The following is a 23,090-nucleotide window of genomic DNA, read 5'->3' on the forward strand; positions in this document are numbered from 1 at the left end:
GTTTCTGTGACATCATTGTGCCCTTGGGTGACTGCAGTGGTGCAGCGGGCCACGCACACATATACAGGAGCCTTTGAGAGGGGGGCACTAGGGGAATAAAAGCAGGGTCGGCCTGGGAGCAACTGGAAAAACATGGGATCCTAGCTTTGCCAGCTGCCACCTGAGTGACAATGGGCAAGTCACCTAACCTCGCTGAGCTTCAGGGTCCTTCTAGGAAAAGCGTGGACGTTGCCCACGTTAAACAATTTGTTGTTCAGATTAAAGGGAACATGTACATCACATACAGTAAGCACTCAGTAAATGCTAGACAGTATTGTAACCTACAGTGCAGGGATCTGAACCCGAACAACATTAAGGGTGCAACCCAGAATCGGGAGTCCTCAAAGACCCAACCAGAAAGTCTACACTTTATCTCATTAAAAAATGTTCTTTGAATTTATTTATATTTGCATTATTCATATTAAAACTTTTCATCCTTTGCTCTTGTGTGGCAGCTACGAAGCCCTTCAGGGGTTGTGTTTGTCTGCCCCCTAGTGGTAACACAAGCCCATTTCAGACAGGTGAACTATCGTTTTGTGGATTAGAAACCAGAGGCCTGGAGAGGTAAAATGACTTCCCCAAGGTCACAGTGTTTTAAGAGGCAGAATTGGAATGCAAACCGCATCACTCCTCTTTATGTTTTGTTCTACCAACTGTAGAGAGCAGAGGGAAGTTTAAGCAGGACGTTTAATGGATATCAAGTACAGATATCCCTTTATTTCACCTCTCTTAAGCAACAAGGCCATTTTCCTTGAATAATGAAGGGGATTACGTTGCAAGGCTCTCCACCACCCGGCTAACCTCCCATGGTGCCAGGTACAAATGGTTGTGGGGAAACAAAAGGAAGGCTCTAGATGCTTGTGATCAGGGCTAGGCTCCCATGGGCAGAAAGAGCTAAGTTGAACCATATTAAGAAAATCCTGGGGCCCCTGGGTGGCTCAGTCGGTTAGGCGTCCGACTTCGGCTCAGGTCATGATCTCACAGCTTGTGAGTTCGAGCCCCGCGTCGGGCTCTGTGCTGACAGCTCAGAGCCTGGAGCCTGCTTTTCATTCTGTGTCTCCTTCTCTCTCTGCCCCTCCCCTGCTTCTGCTCTGTCTCTCTCTGTCTCTCAAAAATGAATAAATGTAAAAGACAAATTAAAAAAAAAAGAAAAAGAAAAAGAAAATCCTGATGTGGGGGTCACCAAGAATGTTTTCTACCAGGAAACTGGCCACAGTGGGACAGAAGGAATAAAAGTCCTCTCACCTTCACCTGAGTCATGGTGGGCTGGGTACCCTGGGCTTGAGGCCAGATGACCTGGTTGGAATCCCAGTTATGTCTCTCACTTGTTCCGTGGTCTTCAACTAATCTTCAGAGACTCAATTTTGTCATCTGGAAAAGCCTAGTTTGAGAACAAATACTTGAGGAGAAAAAAATGATATTTGAGTACCAAATGCCAACATTTCAAAAGTAAAAGAATTTTTTACATAACAGAGTTTTATATAAATGCAAGTTGAGACCGATTTCAGTTGCACTAAAAGGTGGGCATAAAGTCTAGAGCATTTTAAGAAGTGTTTCGAAGTCATGATGGTTCTGTTGTGAGCAAGGATCTTAACTCTCTGAGGCTTACTAGAATGCATCTGAAAATACAATGCACACTTTTCAGGTTAATAATGAGAGTTTGTGGCATGATGTTTAGATGTTCAATAAGTGGTAGTTGAATCTAAAATGAGGACAGCCAGCCCTCAATTTTCTTCCACCTAAAACTATAAAATACACAGGGCAGGACCCAGAGAAGAAACTCAAATCATTCCAACTGAAAATTTGGCTAGAAGTTCAGTTGGCACACAGGATTATGACTCTGTGGATTTGTAGAAGGATAAATTGGGGACAGTACTACAGACGGGGCACAAATAGGTGGGCTTCTGGACGTCCCATCTCTGATTTAAACTAAGCAGCCACATTTTACATGATTTTATTCGGAGTGAAAAGTTTCTGCCATAAGACACCTGCTCAAAATATGATGGGAGTGGATCATGGCCCTCATGAGGCCTGGTGGCGAGCCTCATCCTGATTAGCTGGGCCTTCCAACACGTTTCAGAAGTGGCACCATGAACGCCAACAACTTGTCTCTCAGCGAGGATGGATAATAAGTAAAGGGAAGAGGCTGCGTAGGAGTCACACACGGAGACATCATTCAAGTAGCTGACATGACAAAGAGCATACGTACTTTGTGCCAGGCACTGACTCATGCCGAAGATTAATTCAGTTAATGCTCATAATAACTGCATGATTCATGATCCCCATTTTACAGAGGAGGAAACAGAATGGTGAGGCATCCAGAAAGTGAGTAGTGGAGCCCAAGGAAAAGCCACATTTTGGCACCAAAATCTGCACTTGTGGGGCATCTGGGGGACTCAGTCGGTTAAGCATCTGACTTTGGCTCAGGTCATGATCTCACGGTTCAAGCCCTATATCAGGCTCTGTGCTGACAGCAGGGCCTGCTTCAAATCTCTTTAGATCCTCTGTCTCCCTCTCCCTCTGCCCTTCCCCCTTTCACACACTCTCTCTCAGAATAAATAAATAAGCATTAAAAAAAAAAAAGACCTGCACTCTTAACCTCTATGCCATATTCCTTATCCACACAAAAAGGTTGTGTGAAGAACCATGACTATGAAAAAAAAACAAATAAAAACCTGTCAGTTCCAGTGACATCAGCAGTGTCACACTGGTGGACAAGAGACCATAGACCATTATAAGATGGAACTTTTAGTCAAAATACACTTCTCTGAATTTCCTACCAAGAAAGTCCTAACTGTGGAAAGGTCATGGCCATGTTCCTAACACAGGCCACTTAGAGGGAAAAATTCTTCTGGAAGATTATTTCGACCTAAAAATTCACATGTGATCAATATACTTTATAAGTGGGATTGACATTTTTTAAATATTTCAATATGAAAATGGTAACTAACAGTGAAATGGCCTAACCCCACCTCCCCTTCACCCACCACCATCACCACCCATCCAGTAAAATGACCCTCCCATGTTTATCCCACAGTCTCATGTCCTCTGGGGAGAAGCACAACTGTACAAGATGGGAAATCTGTCTGCCATGGCCTGTTGGGTATGTTCTGGAACTTTGCCATATCACTCTCCTCGACAAATCCCACGCTTTTGGACCTACTCTCCCTTTAATGACCTAACAGTGGGGCAGGGGTATCTTCCTACCCTGGAAGAGACAGTTTTACCATGAAATTAATAAAGCATAAGATTCAGGCCCCTTACTGGTATAGTGATGTGTTGACATAGTCCTAAGATTTGGTAAAGTTTAAAAAAGAGAAATATTTTAACCACAATCAGTTAAGACCTCTGTCTCTTTCCAGTCCTATTTTCCCTCCATTAGTGTCCCTCCTCTTATCAGACGGCTGTGGAGTGGCCCTGGGCATTTTGAGGATCTAGCTAAAAAGAAGTTGATTCCAGGATTGTATTTGTGTGATATGTCCCCGTGCCTTGTTACTTCTGCATGTTGTTAGCTATCTTGGCATAGGAAGGACTTCCAGGAAATGGCTGTCCTCCTCCATGCTGACCCATTCTACAATGTCATGATGTGACAGTGAAGACAAAAGTCAAATGAGATGTGAATGTGGTCCCACAACATCCAGCTTTAGAAATATTTGGTCAGAGGTTAAAAAAACAAGGATAGAAATGAATAAAACTGAAAGCCACTTTGTGGAAAAATCTTTCAAATCTTACAATTCATATTTGAAAGAAATTTGTGAGATTTTCCAATTTTGAGAACTTTGGAAATTCACATGGCAGAAACAAAAAAAGGTGTGAAGCTGAAAGAAATGTATAAACCATCAGTAATATTTTGCTCAATGATGCTAAAGGAAAGACTAAATTATCTGTTGTCTCCATAAAAATGTATTACACCATCAAAGTTGAATGAAGAAGTAATCAAAGAGTGCACAGCCAAAACTGTAAGGGAAAATCATTCTACAGGGTGTCGGGCAGTTAATGGGTAAAATGCCCTAACTAGACTCTGATGCTTGAAAAAACTTGTCAGCTTTTTCAATTTTGTGATTTCTTGGGATTTTCTTTTGTAAATATTTACTCTTGTATTTATTTTTGCATTCCCTCTTAAAGAGGGTGACTAATTTTCACAAGCTTGAGGCCCCATCAGTTTGTATCTGCCCCTCCTGCCTCAGTGCCTCACCCCCCAATTTCCTCAGACCATTTGTATGCACCTCCCTCTGAAATGTTCTTACCCTAATAAACTACACATTCACTACCTCATTTCATTCATGTCTTAGTCCCCTCAGGCTGTTGTTGTAAGAGAATACCATGTGTTGGTAGCGTATATACAGAAATTTATTACTCATAGTTTTGGAGGCTGGGAAGTCCTAGATCAGGGCACTGCTTCAGTGTCTGGTGAAATACCCCTTCCTAGTTATTAGATGGCTGTCATTTCCTTATGCCCTCACATGGTGGAAAAGACAACTAAGACCTCAATTATAAGAACACTAATCTCATTCTTGAGGGCTCCACTCCCATGACCTAATCACCTCCCCAAAACCCCACCTCCAAATACCACCACAATGAGCATTAGGATTTAACATATGAATGGGGGGGTCGTGGATCATTCAGTCTTTAGCAATTCAGGTGTCTGCTTAGATTTCACCATAGCCAAGAATCCTTCCTTGGTCACTCTGTCTAAAATGGAATCCCCTTTATTTCCCATTACTACCCATTTATACCACTTTACTTCACAACACTTACCACCTGCCATGTTTGTGTGTCTCATACCGTGATATAAACTCTGTAAGAGAGGCGTCATCATTTGTTTCGTTCACTGCTTTATCTGCATTTTTGAGATCAGTGCCTGGCTCATAGTGGGCACTCAATATTTGTGGTTTGAATGAACAAAAATATGTGTGTGTGCATGGAGAGAGAGAAAGAGATGCTGAAATCCAATGAAGGGTTGATCTGCCTAATGAGAACTCTTTGGGCTCAATTAACACTGTGAACATGCAGTTCAAAGAAGGAGCAAGAGCAGCCCTCACGTCCCTGTGGTCCTCATGCCTTTGCCCACTTGGGCCAGCTGCATATTTCATTTTAACAGGTGATAATTCCAGCAGTCTGCTTACTGTTTTCTTGAAGGAGCCCCGGGTAAACAATCTAAAACGAATAAAAATTTTATTTAAAACACTGGCAGTTTTAAAATCAAGACCCAAGTGTTCTAGCAAATAAAGACTTGCCTCCCCCACAGAGAGAGTCAGCAAGAAATGGCTGCAGCAGAATCCTCACTGCTAAGTGTACGTGGCTCATTAGCAGAAGAAGCATGGAGATTCCTGAAACATGACAGCCTCTCAAAGCTGGCGTACTGGGGGAGAGGCACGGTCTCTCCAGGCCACTGCTTACTGCACTAAAGCCTTCCCTAATCCATTCCTGCACAGTAGAAAAGCCACCTTAACTTTTCCACAATGCTACAAGCCCATAGGAGACAATGATCATTTAAATTTCCTGTTAATCCTTTAGCCGTTCTCTGGTAGGAATCAGCTCTGGGATGTGCTAAGACTACTAATATTGGACTGATCAGAGATTCAAAAGCTGACTAGAAAGTTATAAATCTGGGAGAGGCAAGAGAAGAAAAAAGAAAAAACAAACAAAAACTACTCCGGATTTCCCATCTTGTGCTAACACTGCCACCTAGTGTTATAAATACATAAAAGACATTCTTTTTATAATTGTATGTATTTATAAATACATAAAAGTCAAAATCCTCATCAAGACCAGAATTGGGAACACAGTTGCACTGTATGCTGTCAATCTGCTAAGATTATTCCAATCCTCTTTCATCTCAAAAGCTGAAATAAAGGTTCTAGAAGATAGTTTCTTTATCCTTTCTTCCAAAACTGAGCTATCACCATTCTGCCAGCCACTTTTCTAAAAGCTTTACATGAATTAACTCAGTTCTTGGTCACAAGAAGCTCATGAGATGTAGTCTATTAGTAACCCACTTATTACTTCTGTTTTACACATGAGAAAAGCAAGGCATGGAAAGGCCATCAGTCAAGTTTATACCTCTAGTAGACAGCCATACCACAGACCCTGTGACTCTGAACAGTCACTATTTTCTTAACCATTAGACCATCCTGCCCTCATACCCAGTGCTAATCACCATGAAGGCGACACAAAATAATTAGAAAACTTGGATCCAACCATCAAAGAGTTAAGGGACAAAAAAATACAATTCTTTATGGAAAAAGTGAAACTCAGGTTTGAGACCTAGTGTTTTATCCCATCACCCACTGCTTTTCCTATGGAGATTTGTATCTCTGAGAGTTCAGGTTTCTACCACCAGCTGTATCATAACCAAACAAAAGAGTGAGTCCCACTGCTCATGCTCCAATTCTCCAGCAGATGTAAATGTGTTTCAACACAATCCTCTTCACCTAGGGCAATAAAAATACATTAAAAGGGTGTAAGATGGAAAAAAAACCCACATAGGAAAAGACAGACCTAAGTTCCAGTTCTGGTCTGAGACCCCTGAATCAATTCAATTTGCTTCTTTGGGTTTCAGTTGCCAGGACTGTAAACATTTTTAATCCCACCTCTGAAAATCATGTACCACTTCGGTTTAGAAAAAACATCACCCCTTTTATTAATATTTATGTATAATCACACACAAGCACTATAGTAAGTTGTATACAATCAAAAATGCTAAAAATAGAAGGTAAAAAAAGATCAACATAAAAAGGAGAATTTTAAACTATTTATTTATTGGTATAAAACTTTCCTCCTCAAAATTGTTATTTTTCTAGATGTTTTTATAAACACAATTATGAATGAAAATTCCCTAATTTTATAAAATATCTTGGTTGTTGATAAAAAATATATATATTGGAAGAAAACAAAGGATTAGAAGATTTGGGTGTGGGCTTATGTACAGACATCCTTGGTCTGCATGCTGTCACACAGAGGCAGGTGGAAAGTTTGTCCTTGGCTGGTCCTAAGTCCTGACACTCATTGCTCAACGCTACCTACCGTTTAGGCAGAAGTTTTGTTAAAAATGAGCTGGTAAACTGGAATTAAAATAAAAACTTAAAAAAATGAGTTGGTAAATTTTCATCCTGCTATATTTACTCACTGAATGTTCCGTTGGTGTAAACTTAAACATATTGCTTCAAACTCTAAAATATATCATTTGAAAATATTTTTAAACACACTAGTTTCCAATGAAAATTGTTATGCATGAAATATTTACTTTGTTTTTGCAACAAAACCATATTAACAATGGGAATTTTTCAAACATTAATCTTCAAAATACTCTATGGCCTATGCTTTTTTCAAAAGGAGTTATTTCTTATTCATTTTTTAATTTATCACCTTTATTGTATAAGAAGATTATGGAGTTTGTTTTTGTACTTTAAATATCTACTAGAAAAACTACGGACAGCCAAGGAAAAGGAAAAGGTCAACAAATTTGGGACGCTATTTTGCAAAGGAAAAAAATGCATAACATCTTCAAGTTCAACAACTGCCAAAGCAATGAAAACAAAGCCATCGAACATTGTTGCCATCAAGTATAGCAAAGAAAACAACACATGATTTTCATAGTCATTCTCTATTTCATTACAAAGTGGTATTCTAGTCTGGTAAAGACCTTGTTTATAAAGAGTAGAAAAGTGGTTCCCAGGGGCTGGGGGGAAATAGGGACACTTGATAAAAAGGTATAAACTCTGCTACAAGATGAATAAGGTGTGAGGATCTGATGTAGATCATGGTGACTTTAGTTGATAACAATGTATTGTATACTTGAAATTTGCTGAAAGTAGAATTTAAATGTTCTCACCCAAAAAAGGGAAGAAATACAGCAGTCTCCCCCTTATCCTCAGGAAATACGTTCTAAGCCCCCTAAGTGGATGCCTGAAACCATGGATAGTATGGAACCCTACGTATACTATGTTTTTTCCTATGCACACATACGTAAGATAATGCTTAATTTATAAATTAGGCACAGTAAGAGATTAGCAGTGATTAATAAAATAATGATAATAATATACAGTCATAAAAATTATTTGAATGTGGTCCCTCAAAATACCTTACTGTACTCACCCTTTTACTTGTATTGATGTGAGATGACCAAATGCCTACGTAATGAGAAGAAGAGGTGAATGACATAAACATCGTGAGGCAGTTAGGCTACTATTGATTTCCTATTGATTTCTTAACCATTTTTCAGGAGGAGGATCACCTGCTTCTGGATCTTGGTTGAGTGATGGTTGGGCGGGGGGGTGGTTGCAGGGGAATGTTAACTGAAACCACAGAAAGCAAAAGCCAGGGTAAGGGGGCACCGCTGTATGTGGGGTGATGGATAGGTTACTCGACTCGATCGCAGGACTCCTTTCACAATGTATATGTGTATCAAATAGCTGAGAAAAGATTTTTATAAACTTGACATTCGTGAATTTCTGGCTACAATTTAAAGCTAAAACTTGCAATAAATGAGGTAAAATAGCATAATAATAATGATAATATGTGAGACGCTCTGTAACTATGTCCTGGAAGCTCCTTTTTATTCCAAAATACTGTTTCATCAAGGTGTACACATGCACAGTTTTACCATAAATAACTTCTTAAATGTTTGAGAAGTAGAGTGCATGTGAGCAGGTGAGGGGGGAAGAGCAGAGACAGAAGGACAGAAGGGGGCTTCTGATCTAAAGAAGGACAGAAGATCTAAAGGGGGCTCTGTGCTGACAGCAGAAAGCCCAACACAGGGCTCAAACTCCTGAGCACTGAGATCAGGTCCTGATCCAGTACCCCCACCATAAATAATTTTTAATACAGAAATCATTTACAGGACTTCCGGGTGGCTCAGTTGGTTAAGTGTCTGACTCTCGGTTTCAGCTCAGGTCATGATCTCACGGCTTCAGGGGCTCGAGCCCCACATCGGGTGTCGGGCTTTGCACGGGCAGCGCAGAGCCTGCTTGGGATTCTCTCTCTCTCCCTCTCTGTCCCTCCCCCACTTGCACTGTGTCCGCCTCTCTCAAAATAAATAAATAAACTGGCTGGCACAGTCGTAGAAAGCGTAACTCTTTAAAAAAGAAAAAATAGTAATTTATGTTGATTTTGTCTTCCGGAATGTTTTCCCGCTGACGGCTCGTAAAGAAATAGTTCTTCTTGTATTTCATCACTGAAACAGAATTTAGCAAATACCACACACTAAGATATGATGGAAATACCTGTACTAGTAGCAAACCTCGTCCAAGGAATTGTTTTCATACTTGTTTCTTCTGGACTTCAGCAATATTTTCTGTGCCTCTCCCTATAATACCAGTTGCCGAAGGAATACATGCGTGTCAGGTTCCATCCTTTGGCATTATTTCAGCTTTTTTAACCTCAGCAGGAAGAACAAGACTATTTGTCTTTCTACTATCTGCAAGAGACACTTGTAAACATTTATCGTGATATGTGGTATGTAAAGGACAGATTAAATCTTGACTTTAAACAGCACTGAAAAATTTGTAGAGGTTCGGCTTTTTTTTTTTTTAATGTGTATTTATTTTTGAGAGAGACAGAGAGTGCGAGCAGGGGAGGGGCAGAAAGAGAGGGAGACACAGAACTCAGAGCAGGCTCCAGGCAATGAGCACAGAGTCCCGTGCGGGACTCAAACTCATGAACCAGGAGATCATGACCTGAGCCCAAGTAGGAAGCTTAACCCACTGAGCCACCCAGGCGCCCCTAGAGGTTCTTCTTCACGCTCTTCACGCTTAGTCTTTTTTTAACCTTGCAAGGTGATGTCACAAGTAAATTGTAATACGTCACAACGTGCCAAATGAGGGCACCGTTGTCAACCCCTCCACGGTATGGAATTCCCATTTAGCCTTCAGGGTACCTTGTGTCTTCTGTGCCACAAGTGACTAACAGACATAAAGACAGGCATGTGTGTGTCAACCTTTGTATGAAATATGAGAAAAGCTTAATTTTTTTTGAAACATATGTGCTCTCTCAAAAATAAATACACATTAAAAAATTTTTTTTAAATGCGGGCACCTGGGTGGTTCAGTTGGTTAAGTGTCTGACTTTGGCTCAGGTCATGATCTCGAGGTTTGTAGGTTCAAGCTCCATGTTGGGCTCTGTGCTGACAGCTCGGAGCCTGGAACCTGCTTCAGATTCTGTGTCTCCCTCTCTCTCTGCCCCTCTCCCGCTCGTGCTCTGCCTCTCTCTCTCTCCCCCTCTCTCAAAAATAAACATTAAATTTTTTTTAATTTGAACATAAAACATAAATAAATGTAATATATTCTTCCTACAACACAATGGATCATCTTGCTTGCACCTCATTTTGGAGAGCACTCCCACAAGAAATGTGTTGTGAACTGGAAAAGCAGGCAATGTCCAGGTCATTGGAACCACCACCATCCCAGTGAAAATTAAGTCTCCTGGAATTATAAATGCCATTTTACTGCATCTCTTAGCGATGAGCACATATTTATAAATACAATTTGAGAAACATATTTTTAGTCAGAATCATCCTAATTTACTCCTTTTAAAGAGGCATGAGGGGAGGGTATGAATTCCTGTGCGTGGTTGGTAAATACCAAGGTGACTGTCGAATGCTAACTAAGGGCCCATCCTAATCTCTGGAACCTGTGAAATGTTACGTTCTATGAAAAAGGGGCTTTGCAGATGTGATTAAGGATCGAGGGGTGGATCCCCCTTTCCACAAGAAAGAAAGAATTCAAACTACCAGCAGGCTCTATGGTCTTGCTTCATATCCTAAGCTTTGAGGCCAGCTGGCTCCAGGTGGAGAGGCAGAGCCCTGAACAGAGGACACCCCCAGTCCTGTCTGGCTCCCCACTGCTCCGGACTGCCGTCTTTTCAACCACAACATGGCTCTGGAAACTTCCTTCCCACCCAAGGTTCTTCCCATGAAGTTAGTTTCCGGCCTGTGTTCCCATTATCCCAGCCTCCTGCCCATCCTTCCCTCCATCTGGCTGGACTGATCCTGACCTCCAGGGCTAACAACGCCCTTCCAGTCTGCTTGGGTTTCTCACACACACACACACACACACACACACACACACACAGCAGACCTCTTGATCCAGGGAGCGGCATATTTGAAGTGAAGGGATGGATGCTGGAGAGGCATCCTGGATAAGTTGTACTGCACAGACCTCCAAGCCATTGATCAGATGGGAAAGGGGACACCCCAGTGGATGCTATCATGTAGGGCTGACCAAGTCGAAAGATCAGAGAGGACAACAGGACTGCAGTGAACATCGGCACAGAAACCGGGGAGAACAAAGTGCTTCCACAGACCCTCCACAGGGCCATGACTCTGCCCCGAGGTGACCAAGGCCAAAGGCCAGGTGCCACCCAAGGGAAAATCCTGATTTGACGGGATCTAAATCTGAAAAAGTTGGAGAGAATAGACTAGATCTGAGTTTTCTGCCTTCAGATGGACCGGGGCTGTAAGTAGATATTAATTTCAATGACAAAAGTCATTTTCATAGCTGAACTTCATAGTATGAAAATACCACACGTGCTATTATGTCCCTAATTAATCTGGCACATGGCAAACAATCAATAAACATTTGTGAAGGTGAACCAGGGAGAGGCTCTTTCTTCTCTCTCTCTCTCTCTCCTATCCACTTCACCTGGCCTCCTCTTCGGCTTGGGGCTATACTCCCCAGACTACAATTTACACATATTCAGAATGAAGGCATCGAGGACGTCTGAAACCTCACTATACCTCTGAACTTAAAACTGCCACAAACTGAGCATTTTATGACTTGTGATCAGAGGGAGCTGGTTTGATCTGGAAGAAGAAATGGATTTGAGAGCACCCACAGACGTCCTCTGGCCATCTTTGAGGGCTGTTTTCCTGACACCATAGAACAGGTTGAACAGGTGAATGAGCCTCTGACAAATGTAAGAGGAACTCTCTATTTAGCCTGAAGTGGCAACTGGCAGATCAATGCCTCACATGCAGGTCTGTGACACCGAATTCATTATGGATCTAATAAGGCATTTTAGCTTAAAAAAAAAAAAGTAGCAGCAATTGGCACACAAAAATATGCAAGCTAAAAGTCTGAATGTAACCTAGAAAACACTGCTACATTAAATCATTTTCCTGATTTCTGCCAGGCCTCTCCTATGCTCCTATGGAATGCTAAATAAATCCTATTTTTTCTTTAATTTTAATACCAAGAAGTTTTAATAACCTTCCAAAGATTGTATTCTAAAATTGGTGTTGAAAATACTATTGAAGAAGAGCTTTGAGGATCTTGATAGCGTAAGCACTAAAGATTTTCACACAGGGGTGCCTGGGTGGCTTAGTCAGTTAAGCGTCTGACTTTGGCTCAGGTTACAATTTCATGGTTCATGAGTTTGAGCCCCACATCAGGCTCTGTGCTGACAACGCAGAGCCTCCTTAGGATTCTCTCTCCCCCTCTGTCTCTGCTCTTCCCCCAGGCTCTCTCTCTCAAAACTAAATAAACATTTTTTAAAAAGCTTCACAGAGAGTTGTCAAACAGATCTTTGAGAGTTATGGGGTCAACTGAATGTGTTAAACAATATCATGGGATTATAACATATAAAATCCAAAATCTTAAGAAGTTTAAAATTTAGTCATAAAGAGATGAGTATTTAACCCTTGATATCCTTTTATGAATTTTTATATAAGAAACCTGAAAAAGCATGACTGTTTTGTACATTCATATTCACAAAGTATTCATAAACTATCATTTCCCAATTTTTCCCCTCATCACCACCATGAGTTGATCTTTATTTGCTTGAACATATTAACTGTTCTAGCAACTACTCCCTCATATGGTCCTTTCCTTGTTGGATATGATAAAATATTCTCATTCCTTCTCCTGTTCTGTGTTGTTCTTTAAGAAACTCACTGGCAAAGGGGCACCTGGGTGGCTCAGTCGGTTGAGCGTCCGACTTTGGCTCAGGTCATGATCTCAATGTTCATGAGTTCGAGCCCTGCGTTAGGCTCTGTGCTGACAGCTCAGAGCCTGGAGCCTGCTTCACATTGTGTGTCCGCCCCCCTCTCTTTGCCCCTCCCCCACTTGCACTGTCTCTCTCAAAAACAAACATTAAAAAAAAAAACCTCACTGACAAGGTGTTGATTATGAAAGCAAGACAGAGTCTTGCACAATGCAAATACTCAATTTTCCAGAGCATTCATAAAGGCTAACAACTGTGGTACACGTTGTGGTTGACTCTGCAACATTTACTCCATGATACTCTAATTAGCAATAGCATGATTTGGAAGTTGGACTCCACTTAACGGGGTCCTGATTACCAAAATATGGGATTACGCTTGGTTCAAATATAGGCAAATAAGTGCAGAGCTCAACACAGGCCTCAAACTCATGAACCGTGAGATCATGTCCTGAGCCGAAATCAAGAGTTGGACACTTAACCAACTGAGTCACCCAGATGCCCCACCATTTTTTTCTATTTAAACCCAGCTACCTTCAGACCCTTCTCATATGTCAAGTTTACAGTTAAGTCTAAAACAGAACTCTCTCACAACAGTATCAGTCTCTACACTCTCCAAGCTTGAGGTCCCAGAGCTATTTTTTCACTTCAGGTTTTGGAGTCATGATCTCTCACCTTATTCCTTTTTGTAGTCTCCCTACCTGGGAAGATCCTCATGGCTTCATGGATACACTACCACAAACAGACTACCGAGGAATATTCCCATTCCTCTGCAAAACATACCAAACGGCGTATGGTTTTGTTGGGAAAACAAAGTAAGGGAACAAATTCTGGGAGTTTGATCTCAACTCAAGGGGTATTTTGTCCCATCTACAAGATCTGCCAAGGTTGTATCTGCTCTTAAAGATGCTGTTCAAATAGCAACTCTGCAGTGAAGTCACTTCTACTCCCTTAGTATAAAGGACACACGGATTCTCACACACTCTATTTCCCCGGCCTCTTATACCATGTACTAGAATCTTGTGGAGGTGTGCCTGTCTCCTCCATACGAGAATAAGGATTGCTTTGTCTTCATCAAATATACTCCCAGCACCTATGTGTTTTATGACAAGAATCTGGAAGTTGGTTTTTCCTGTCCCATACACATGAATTTTAAACACAAATTAGGGTTTTTTTAATGCCATTTTTACTGGTATGAACTGGGACTTGCGTTAGTATGCCTTTAATCCCTCTTTCAGATTGCAGGGATGGATGTTAAAGTGCTAAATAAAACAAGTTGAATCCCAACCCTGACATACCCTTTTAGACACATCCCTCAATTCTAACCGGCAGTGCTTATTATTCTGTTTCTCTTCATTGGAATCCAGATAGTTTCTAATTTGTTTGGCTAGTTCTCACCCTGTGATATAAATGAAAATTAGGTAAAATGCCAAGTTTACATTCTTGAATACAACAAACTTTCATCCTACTTTCCTTTCTGAAGTTAGTGCTGTCCTTGGACACCTTCTCTATTTACTCAGAATCCAGATGAGTCTTCCTGGTTCTTGGCTTTAGTTTTAGCTATATACTGATGGGCTCTACATTCATCTCTGAACCCTTGAACTCCAGACATGCCTAGCCAGCTGCTTACTCGACACTGTCATTTCATGATCTATAGACTGTTCAACCTTTACCCTGTTTAAAAACCAAACCTCTGATCTCCCTGCCCCACTACCACAAATGTGCTTTACCCACAACCTGACCCCTTCCAAGAAATGAAGATTCCATTTTTCAGTTCCTCAAGACAATACTATAGACTTTGACTCTTCCCTTTCTCTCCTGTTCCATCCAGTCCATCATCGAATTGTCAGCTTCACCTGCAAGACCCATGCACACGCCATATAATCTGCCTACTCCTCCTTCCCTCCCCTGCCCCTACCCTGTTGAAGAAAACATCATCTGCTTGGACCATTTCAATAGAATCCAAACTCATCTCCCTGCTTTTACCTTTGCCCTTCTCCAATCTCTAGTTCACACAGTGGTCTGTAGTCCTTATAAAACGTAATTCATTTCACTCCTCTGCTCAACCCTCCGACATCTCTTTGTCTCATTCAAAGTAAGGTCCAAAGTCCTATAACAGCCCGCTGACCTGTGCCTTCCCTCTCCACATCTCCTACCACCCTTTCATTCTGTTCGAACCCCATGGTTGCTTCGTGAACACAGCATGTATTCTCCTACCTCAAGACTTTTGCACTTGCTCTCCTCTATGTCTGGAATGCTTTCCTCTCAAGTACCTGTAAGGTTTGCTCCCTCATTCCTTCAGGGCTTGGCTCAAAGGTCAAAGAGGCAGTCTCTGACAACCCTTACAAAACAAAACAAAACAAAACAAAACAAAACAAAACAAAAAAACAAAAAACAAGCAAACAAACAAAATGCATGGCCAAACTCTCATTTTCACACTTGTCGATCCTCCTTATACCTTGGGTCATTTGTTTTTCGATGCCCTTATTATAAATTACATTTTCCTGCACTTATCCTTTCTCTCCCCCCACTTGAAATGTAAGCCCAATCAGAAGCAAGACTTTGTATTGATTTGTTGCTCTATCTACAGTGCCCAAAACTACCTGGGACATAAAGTACAATTAAAAAATACTGAATGACTGAATCTTTCCTTGTTCCTAGATGAAGTAACACATACTCATGTGCTTCTACAAAGGTATCTAGAACCAGTGTCTTAGAAGAAAACCTCTGAAAACTGTCTTAACAATTTATACTAACAAAATTGATATCACTAAGCAAGATAATGTGAGAAACATGAGAAAAAAGTCGTGAGAACATAATGAGATGAAAAGTGAACAGATAAGGTGAAAACACAAGACTGGGGCACCTGGGTGGCTCAGTCAGTTAAGCGTCCAACTTCGGCTCAGGTCATGATCTCACGGTCCATGAGTTCGAGCCCCGCGTTGGGCTCTGTGCTGACAGCTCAAAGCCTGGAGCCTGTTTCAGATTCTGTGTTTCCCTCTCTCTCTCACCCTCCCTTGCTCATGCTCTGTCTCTCTCTGTCTCAAAAATAAATAAATGTTAAAAAAAAAAGATGAAAACACAAGAGACTTAGATGAAAAGGAGTAACAGAAAAAATGTCAGATCAGAAAACTAAAATCATGATGTAAGAACTAAAGCTTGTGCTACAGGCAAGAAGCAGCACAATTAACATGACAAATTGAAGCAGTTTATTAATTTCTGCAGCTACTACATATTGAGGGCTACTGCGTGTCAGGCAGACAACAAGGCAATAGAAACTCATTTTGGCAAGCATGCAGTGAAATGGACAAGCCCATGTGCTGCTCATGGGATCTAAGCTGGTAGCATCTTTCCAGAAAACACTTTGGCAATATATATTGTGACAGTCTTAAAATGCATATTTTAAGCATGCGCTTATATCCTGGGTCAGTAAATTCATATCTATGACAACATAAAGAGATAAAATGGGGGCACTGGGATGGCTAAATCAGTTAAGTGTCCAACTCTTGATCTTGGCTTAGGCCATGATCTCACAGTTGGTAAGATAGAGCCCCATGCTGGACTCTGCACTGGCAACACAGAACCTGCTTGGGATTCTCTCTCTCCCTCTCTCTGCTCCTCCCTCCCTGTGCTCTTTCTCTCAAAATAAACTTTAAAAAAAGAAAAAAGAAAATGATCAAAGAGTCCATTACAGGATTTAAGCAAGAAATACATTTATATGTAAATATGTAATCATTACATATATTAAAATGCTTACTAGAAACAACTGAAATATGCCCATTAGAATCATCAACTAAATATTAACCATTAATAAAGATAAATAGAAATGATTTTAAGAACACAGAAAAATTCACAATCCAGTGTTAACCAAGAATGTAGGGTAAATGTATACAGAATGAATCCAAACAGAGCTCTTGTCATTGGAGTTTGGGAATTGAGAAACTTATGCTTTGAGGCATTTGATAAATTTTCATCAATAAGCACATTTTTTTTAAGATTTTATTTTTAAGTAATCTCTACACCCAACGTGGGGCTTAAACTTACAACTCTGAGATCAAGAATCATGCTCTACCAACTGAGCCAATCAGGCGCCCCAGGAAGCACATTCTTTATTTTAGATTAAATAAAATAAGTACTAAAAAATAAGAGCAAACTAAATTTTAAATTTTCTCCCATATTAGAGCTTATTTCTAACCTATTCCGAATACAGTTCTCATACCCTAGAATTATCTACTCTGCTTTGTTACAAAAGATTCATGCAAGTTGATATTTTTGCTCAAAACATGCTAGTTTTCTATTCTTACATTGCCATTCCAGATTTCTAAAACAAAGTACATGTGTTTTTTTCTACATAGATTTTTTTTAATATATAAAATTTATTGTCAAGTTAGGTAACATACTATACAGTGTGCTCTTGGCTTCAGGAGTAGATTCCCGTGATACATCACTTACATACAATACCCGGTGCTCATTCCAACAAGTGCCCTCCTCAATGCCCATCACCCATTGCCTCCCCCTCCCACCCCTGGCTTCTCCACCCTGATCAACCCTCAGTTTGTTCTCTGTATTTAGGAGTTTCTAATGGTTTGCTTCCCTCTCTGTAACTATCTTTTTTCCTTCTCTTCTCCCATGGTCTTCTGTTAAGTTTCTCAAAATCCACATATGACTGAAAACATATGAAGGTTTTTCTAAACCACTATTTTCTTTTATCATCGGGGAAGCAGAAGAATGAAGATTTTAACCAAATGATTCAACAATGTACTATCCATTTCACCTCTTACTATGGAAGTGTACTGTATTCAGAAATAACCTTCCCTCTAAAATAAAGTTCCTAGTGAAAGTTTTCCACATAAAACAACATCAAGAGTATGGTGATAATTTCATAGGTATTCACACATATTTAACTTGTCATATCGTACAGTTTAAATATATGAAATTGATTATATGTTAGTTTATATCTCAGTAAAGATGCTAAATAAAAAAATATCAAGAAAAGCCACATACTGAAATAGGATTAAAAGGTTTGGGAGGTAGACAAACACACACACAGAGAAGAAAAAGGAGAACCATTCCTTAATGCAACAGCAAGTTTATTTACAAATGCAATGAACAGAAAGGCTTGTTAGTTCCTGGAGAGAACTTTTGGTATACAAACCCTGATGATTTTGTATTAATGAAAAACAGCAGCTTTCTATTGAGAACTGCTTAGCGACAATTCTGAAGAAAATAGAGATCTCTTCATCAAGCAAATAAAATGTCACGTATGCTAAAAGTTTTTCTTAAAAAAAAAAAAAAGCACAATATTACATAGATGAAAAGAAGGATACAGAAGGCAAATTTGTGGGTAGATTTTAGTGACATTTTCTATACGGTTCTGTATTAATTTAGTATACATTACAATAAACAGCAAATGCAATCATATATTTATATTAACTATTTCAAATAATGTTTCAGAACCTTTTTAAAAAAGAAACAATAAAATAACCCTCTTCAAAACACCACTAGAAAGTCAAACTAGATCATTATCAGCGCCAAAAATATTTTGAAGTTCTTATTTTTCCCTTGTGCTTTTTAAGATGCTGACTTCAAAAAGTAAATACTGCACTTTTCCCCCCATACAGAATTACCTTCTTATAAATAAACAACAACAACAAAATACACGTTCTACCAAGACTATAATGCTCTGATGTAATCTAGAGAGGCAAAAAAAAAAAAAAAAAAAAAAAAAAGTGTTATCCTTTTTAAAAAAGAGCACAAAAGAAATCCAACATGTATTTATAGATCTACATCAGCAGCAACCACCTCTTCTTCTATCTGCAACAGTGCTTTCGCAGGGAGGCTTACATCACATGGCGGTTGGCCGTCCAGCTGATCGGGCAAGGAGAAAAAAAGAAAAGTACTTAGGCCTGAGAAATACTTGAGTATCGCTGCCTGGGATACATAGTGGTAATCACTCAGAGAATGGCCCCGTGAGGTAGAAAGCGTGACCTTGTCACTCACTTAGGGTAAAGCTAGGCAAATCACAGCCTCGTTTCTAAAATTCTTTATTTATAAAAATAAACTGCTAATATAGAAATTACACTCAACTCTCTATTATTTGTACTGGAGGAGAGAAAAGGCATGGGCAATTTTCCCCTGAAGATTCCAAAGATCAAATATATTTGGCTTGGGAATTTGATTAAAGAGAGAAAAGCGCACACACATACACACACTCCCGCCATTACATGCCCAGCCTTGCCACTCTCCAACCTCAGTGGTCGCATCCAAAGGATGGGATGCTGGGGAGAGAAGGTTCACAACCCGCTGACAGATAAGAGAGAGTTGACTGAGCTGAAACCATTTTCAAAGCACTCTTCACATAAAGGGCCATATAAATACCTCAGAGTTCAAAAGCAAATGGTTTTGCTGATACCACTTGTAACACCCTTTCACAATAAGGAAGAAACACATGTTACCAGCATCAAGGTTCAAAATATAAACAGCAGTAATAGTTGTCTTTATGTGGCTATAAACAATATGCAATCTATTTGTGCTATCTTATGTTTTATTAACACACAAACAAAAACGTGCTTAGACACAAACCAGCATGTGAAGTTTTTAAAAAACTCAATTTTTCCAAAAATGACACTGAAACACCATATAATCAGAATAAACGTTCTCCTTTTTAAAATATTGTATATATGGATATATGATTGTATAGCAACAAAGCATAAACTGACTATTCTTTATTACCTTTTTTAAACCATAAGTTTTAAAGTTGGTCATGTTCTGAATCACATAATCAAAGCCCACTGTTAGCTAATAGGAATCAGCTAATGATGAGGGACCAACTCTTTGCCAAAAAACAGCTTACAGTCTACCCAGAAGGATCATTTTAGCTGTCTGTTTTGGTTTGTTGATATCTTCAAGTCATTAGAAGTTTCTCCAAACACTGAGCAGACAGCACAGAATGCTGTCCTGCTTCAGCCATACATCCCTTTCCAATTCCTCACTCTCCACCCCTGACCCACCAGTGTGTGGCTGGCATTGGAGCACTGACCCACTCACCGCAGCCTCTTTGAGGGGGACACACTAAGATTCCTAAAGCCTGGCATCTAAGGCAGGGAGGTTGAGGGGAATGTGGATGCAGGTTCAGGGAAATGCACGGGAACCCGTGGTCTCCTTAGAAGACAAGAAATTTTCTCCCTGATTTGCTCTCTTACATTTGTATCTGAGATAGCAGTCATTGCAGTACAGTTGGTGGTTTCTGATTCTGACTTCAGCTCCTGAGGAGGAGCCTCCGAGGTCACACTCACAGGCAATGCACTGCGGAACGAGAAAGAACCACCACAGTCAGTCAGCTCAGGAAGTCTTGGGGCACTCTTAGGTAAAAACAAGAAAAGATTGAGCAGAATGCAGCTTCTAAGCTCTTAAATACATTTCAGCAAAGGGGGGGGGGGGGAAGCCCAAAAGATAATTAGTAGATGAAAATCAAGCCTGCCAGATGAGACATTAAAGAATTCTTAAGTCCAATTTTAAGAGTCAAAATTATCATTCTAAGTATACCAAAAGAGTAAAAATGATTTGCTGATTAGCTTGAAAGAATTGAGTCTTCGTTTCTTGTAGGGGAATGTGAGAGGATAAGGCATTGCATGAACTAGTGAGGTAAATGAGGAGTGGGTTTCTGGCACTTTCCTCTGGGGTGGGCAACACCTAGTGTCCCCACCGCACCAGCCTGGCAAGCGTTTGGACACGGCACTTTCACTTCAAGGCAACATATATCGGTTCCACATGTTCAAACACTAATTACTTTGACTCGTTCTGTTCTGCCCAGGAACCACTCAAGCCAGCAATACACAGGCTTACACAAGCTGTGGTCTGCGAGACTCCAGGAATAAGAACCAAAGTCTCTTTCTGGCCCAATGCAAATTCTAGAATCACATAGATGTGTCCCTAAAGATAGATATTGAAGAAAAAAAAAAGTAATTACAGGCTTCGTTCCTATGGGCAGAAACCCACCAGGTGTAAGCAGGCTTTGCAGCTATAAAAATATTTACAATGTTCTTCTTCACATACTCTCCCTAGTAAAGCTAAGCTTTCAGACACTTGGAATTGCATGTCCCCATGCTCTTAATAACACTGGTAAATTTTATTTCAGGTATGCCTATGACAGCATGTTAGATGAAGCATTTATAAGCTGTAAATTTGACTTCTAGAATCTTACCAGATTGGAGGCTGGTAGTACATAGTGTTTCTGGACTTAATTTTTGAAACTAGTTTAAGATTTGAGAACAGGCAATTTGTGATTCAAAGTGCAGCACAGACTGACGCATGTAGCACGGAGTTTTGTTAGTGACACATCCACACCCAGCGCACAAAGAAGCCATGCGCTCTCCAAGCAAAGCTTTGCGGGCCTACAGGCTGTCTGTCTCCGTCTCACCTTAAAACAATGCAAATGATAACAAAGACCCAGGGACTCGATGATCATGGCGGCTCCTTTGCCCAGAATGTTATTACAGTAGGAGCACATGCGCTTCCCACTGACTGACCTAGACGCGGAACAAGAATGGAAGGGAGGCTTTCATCTGCTCAAATCAAGGTTACTTAAAATCACACTCTGGCATTAACATTAATAACTACTTAAGAAAGTATGTATCTGTGGGAGGAGAGTGGTCACCAGACAATCAAAGTATGCTATGTTGTACCCTGAAGGATCTCCATGGTGGTTCCGAAACCCTTGACACCTATTTGTACAAATGAACAATTTCAGTGTAATTCGTCCATTCTGTACCTCCTGACGTTACTGTCCTTAGATCACATCTCCTCTACCATCTCAACCTTGTTTTCCCAGCCTCTTTCTCACTCACTTGCTATTCTAGTTAACACAGAAGTCCCAGTGTTCCGGACGGTGCCTCTGGCTTCCAGGATGCCTCTGGGTGACAGTTGGCTGACAGCTACCATTTACATAGGTAAGGAGGGGTTCTACTCTCCCCTGGATGTATGTCTCTCCTGTCCCAGGTGGGAAGGTAAAGGTCACTTCTTACCATTGCCTCCCATCGTACCAGCACAGTAGTGACACTGACAGTGTATCACTGCCCATGCTGCCTCCTTGAGAGAGACATTTCCAGGGCAAAAAAGTCAACAGCCCGTCTCCTATCTGCTCTTGTAGGGCAGAGCTCTCAGATAAGTAAGTGCACATTCTGTCCTCTGCCTTCCTCCAACTCCATAGCCTTCATCTCTCCCCACATTTACCACAAATCCGTACCCCTTCTTAATTCAAAACTCCATGATACACACTTTAGAGATCCCAGAACAAGTAACATTATTTTAGATGGCTAAGTCTTCTTAACAAATCCCTCATTTGATAGCTAAAAAAAATTCCAATATTAATCACCGTGTTTTTACTTTTCAGTATTTCATTGCAATGGAAAGTACTATATGCCTAGAGCTCCCTTCGGAGTATACACACGGTTTCTTGAAGCACTGGGTCTGTGCAGAGGCTAACAAACCTCAAAACCCAACACAGGCTGATGTCTGAGTTTTACTCCACATCAGAAGACAAGCTGAGTCTAGGTCTATGGTTACGACTCGAACCAGTTCCTGCATCATATAACCTACAGAACTGGGTTCTGTAGTCTGAACAAAATATTGGCAAACTACGTAAGTAGCCAGCAATGGTTTGAAAGTCAAAAACAAAAAAAGCAGTATCTAACTACTTAACATTTTTTCTCCAGCTTGTTAAAAGTTGCACAGACAATGGAGCTGGGTTATAATGCTTTCCTTTTACACTCAGTTCCTATTAAAAAAAGAGTTTGCATATAGTCTCAATAAAAGTCAAACATTTACAATACTGCTCTTACTCATAAATTTCAAATGCATTTACAAATTACTGTATATTTTTATGCTTCCACGTTGAGAACTACACAAGTACGTGTGCACAGACCACAAGCAAACGGGACAGTGGCAATGAAGCACATGTTTCAAAGGTCTCCAATGGCTTCACAAGACATCCGTAAATGCTCTTAGGGCAGCATGGAAAGCTATTAAGAAAACCTTAATTAATTTTGGTAAAGGAACGCTGAATTTGACAGATTCCAAAAGGCTTGGTTTTGGTTTTCACCAGAAAACTTGGACAA

At 40.5% G+C, this 23,090-nt stretch overlaps 1 protein-coding gene across 22 annotated transcripts in view; it reads right to left on the minus strand.

Moving 5' to 3' along the window:
• Positions 1-18,260: 18,260 nt before the first annotated feature.
• Positions 18,261-23,090, minus strand: part of LMO7 (LIM domain 7) — a 193,793-nt gene continuing 188,963 nt past the window's right edge. For 18 of the 22 annotated variants that reach the window (XM_060636933.3, XM_078432701.2, XM_078432718.2 and 15 more), the window contains 3 exons: positions 21,395-21,503; positions 20,178-20,280; positions 18,261-18,843 (listed from right to left, as the gene is read on the minus strand). In XM_060636933.3, coding sequence (XP_060492916.3) covers positions 18,821-18,843; positions 20,178-20,280; positions 21,395-21,503 — 235 coding nt within the window. In that variant the 3' untranslated portion in view covers positions 18,261-18,820. Of the gene's footprint in view, positions 18,844-20,177; positions 20,281-21,394; positions 21,504-21,546; positions 21,699-23,090 lie in introns of those variants that run through there. The other 4 variants (XM_060636929.3, XM_078432741.2, XM_078432743.2 and 1 more) reach the window with 2 other exon arrangements.

Source organism: Panthera onca, chromosome A1, assembly GCF_046562875.1.
Source record: "Panthera onca isolate mPanOnc1 chromosome A1, mPanOnc1 haplotype 2, whole genome shotgun sequence".
NCBI classification, from domain to species: domain Eukaryota; kingdom Metazoa; phylum Chordata; class Mammalia; order Carnivora; family Felidae; genus Panthera; species Panthera onca.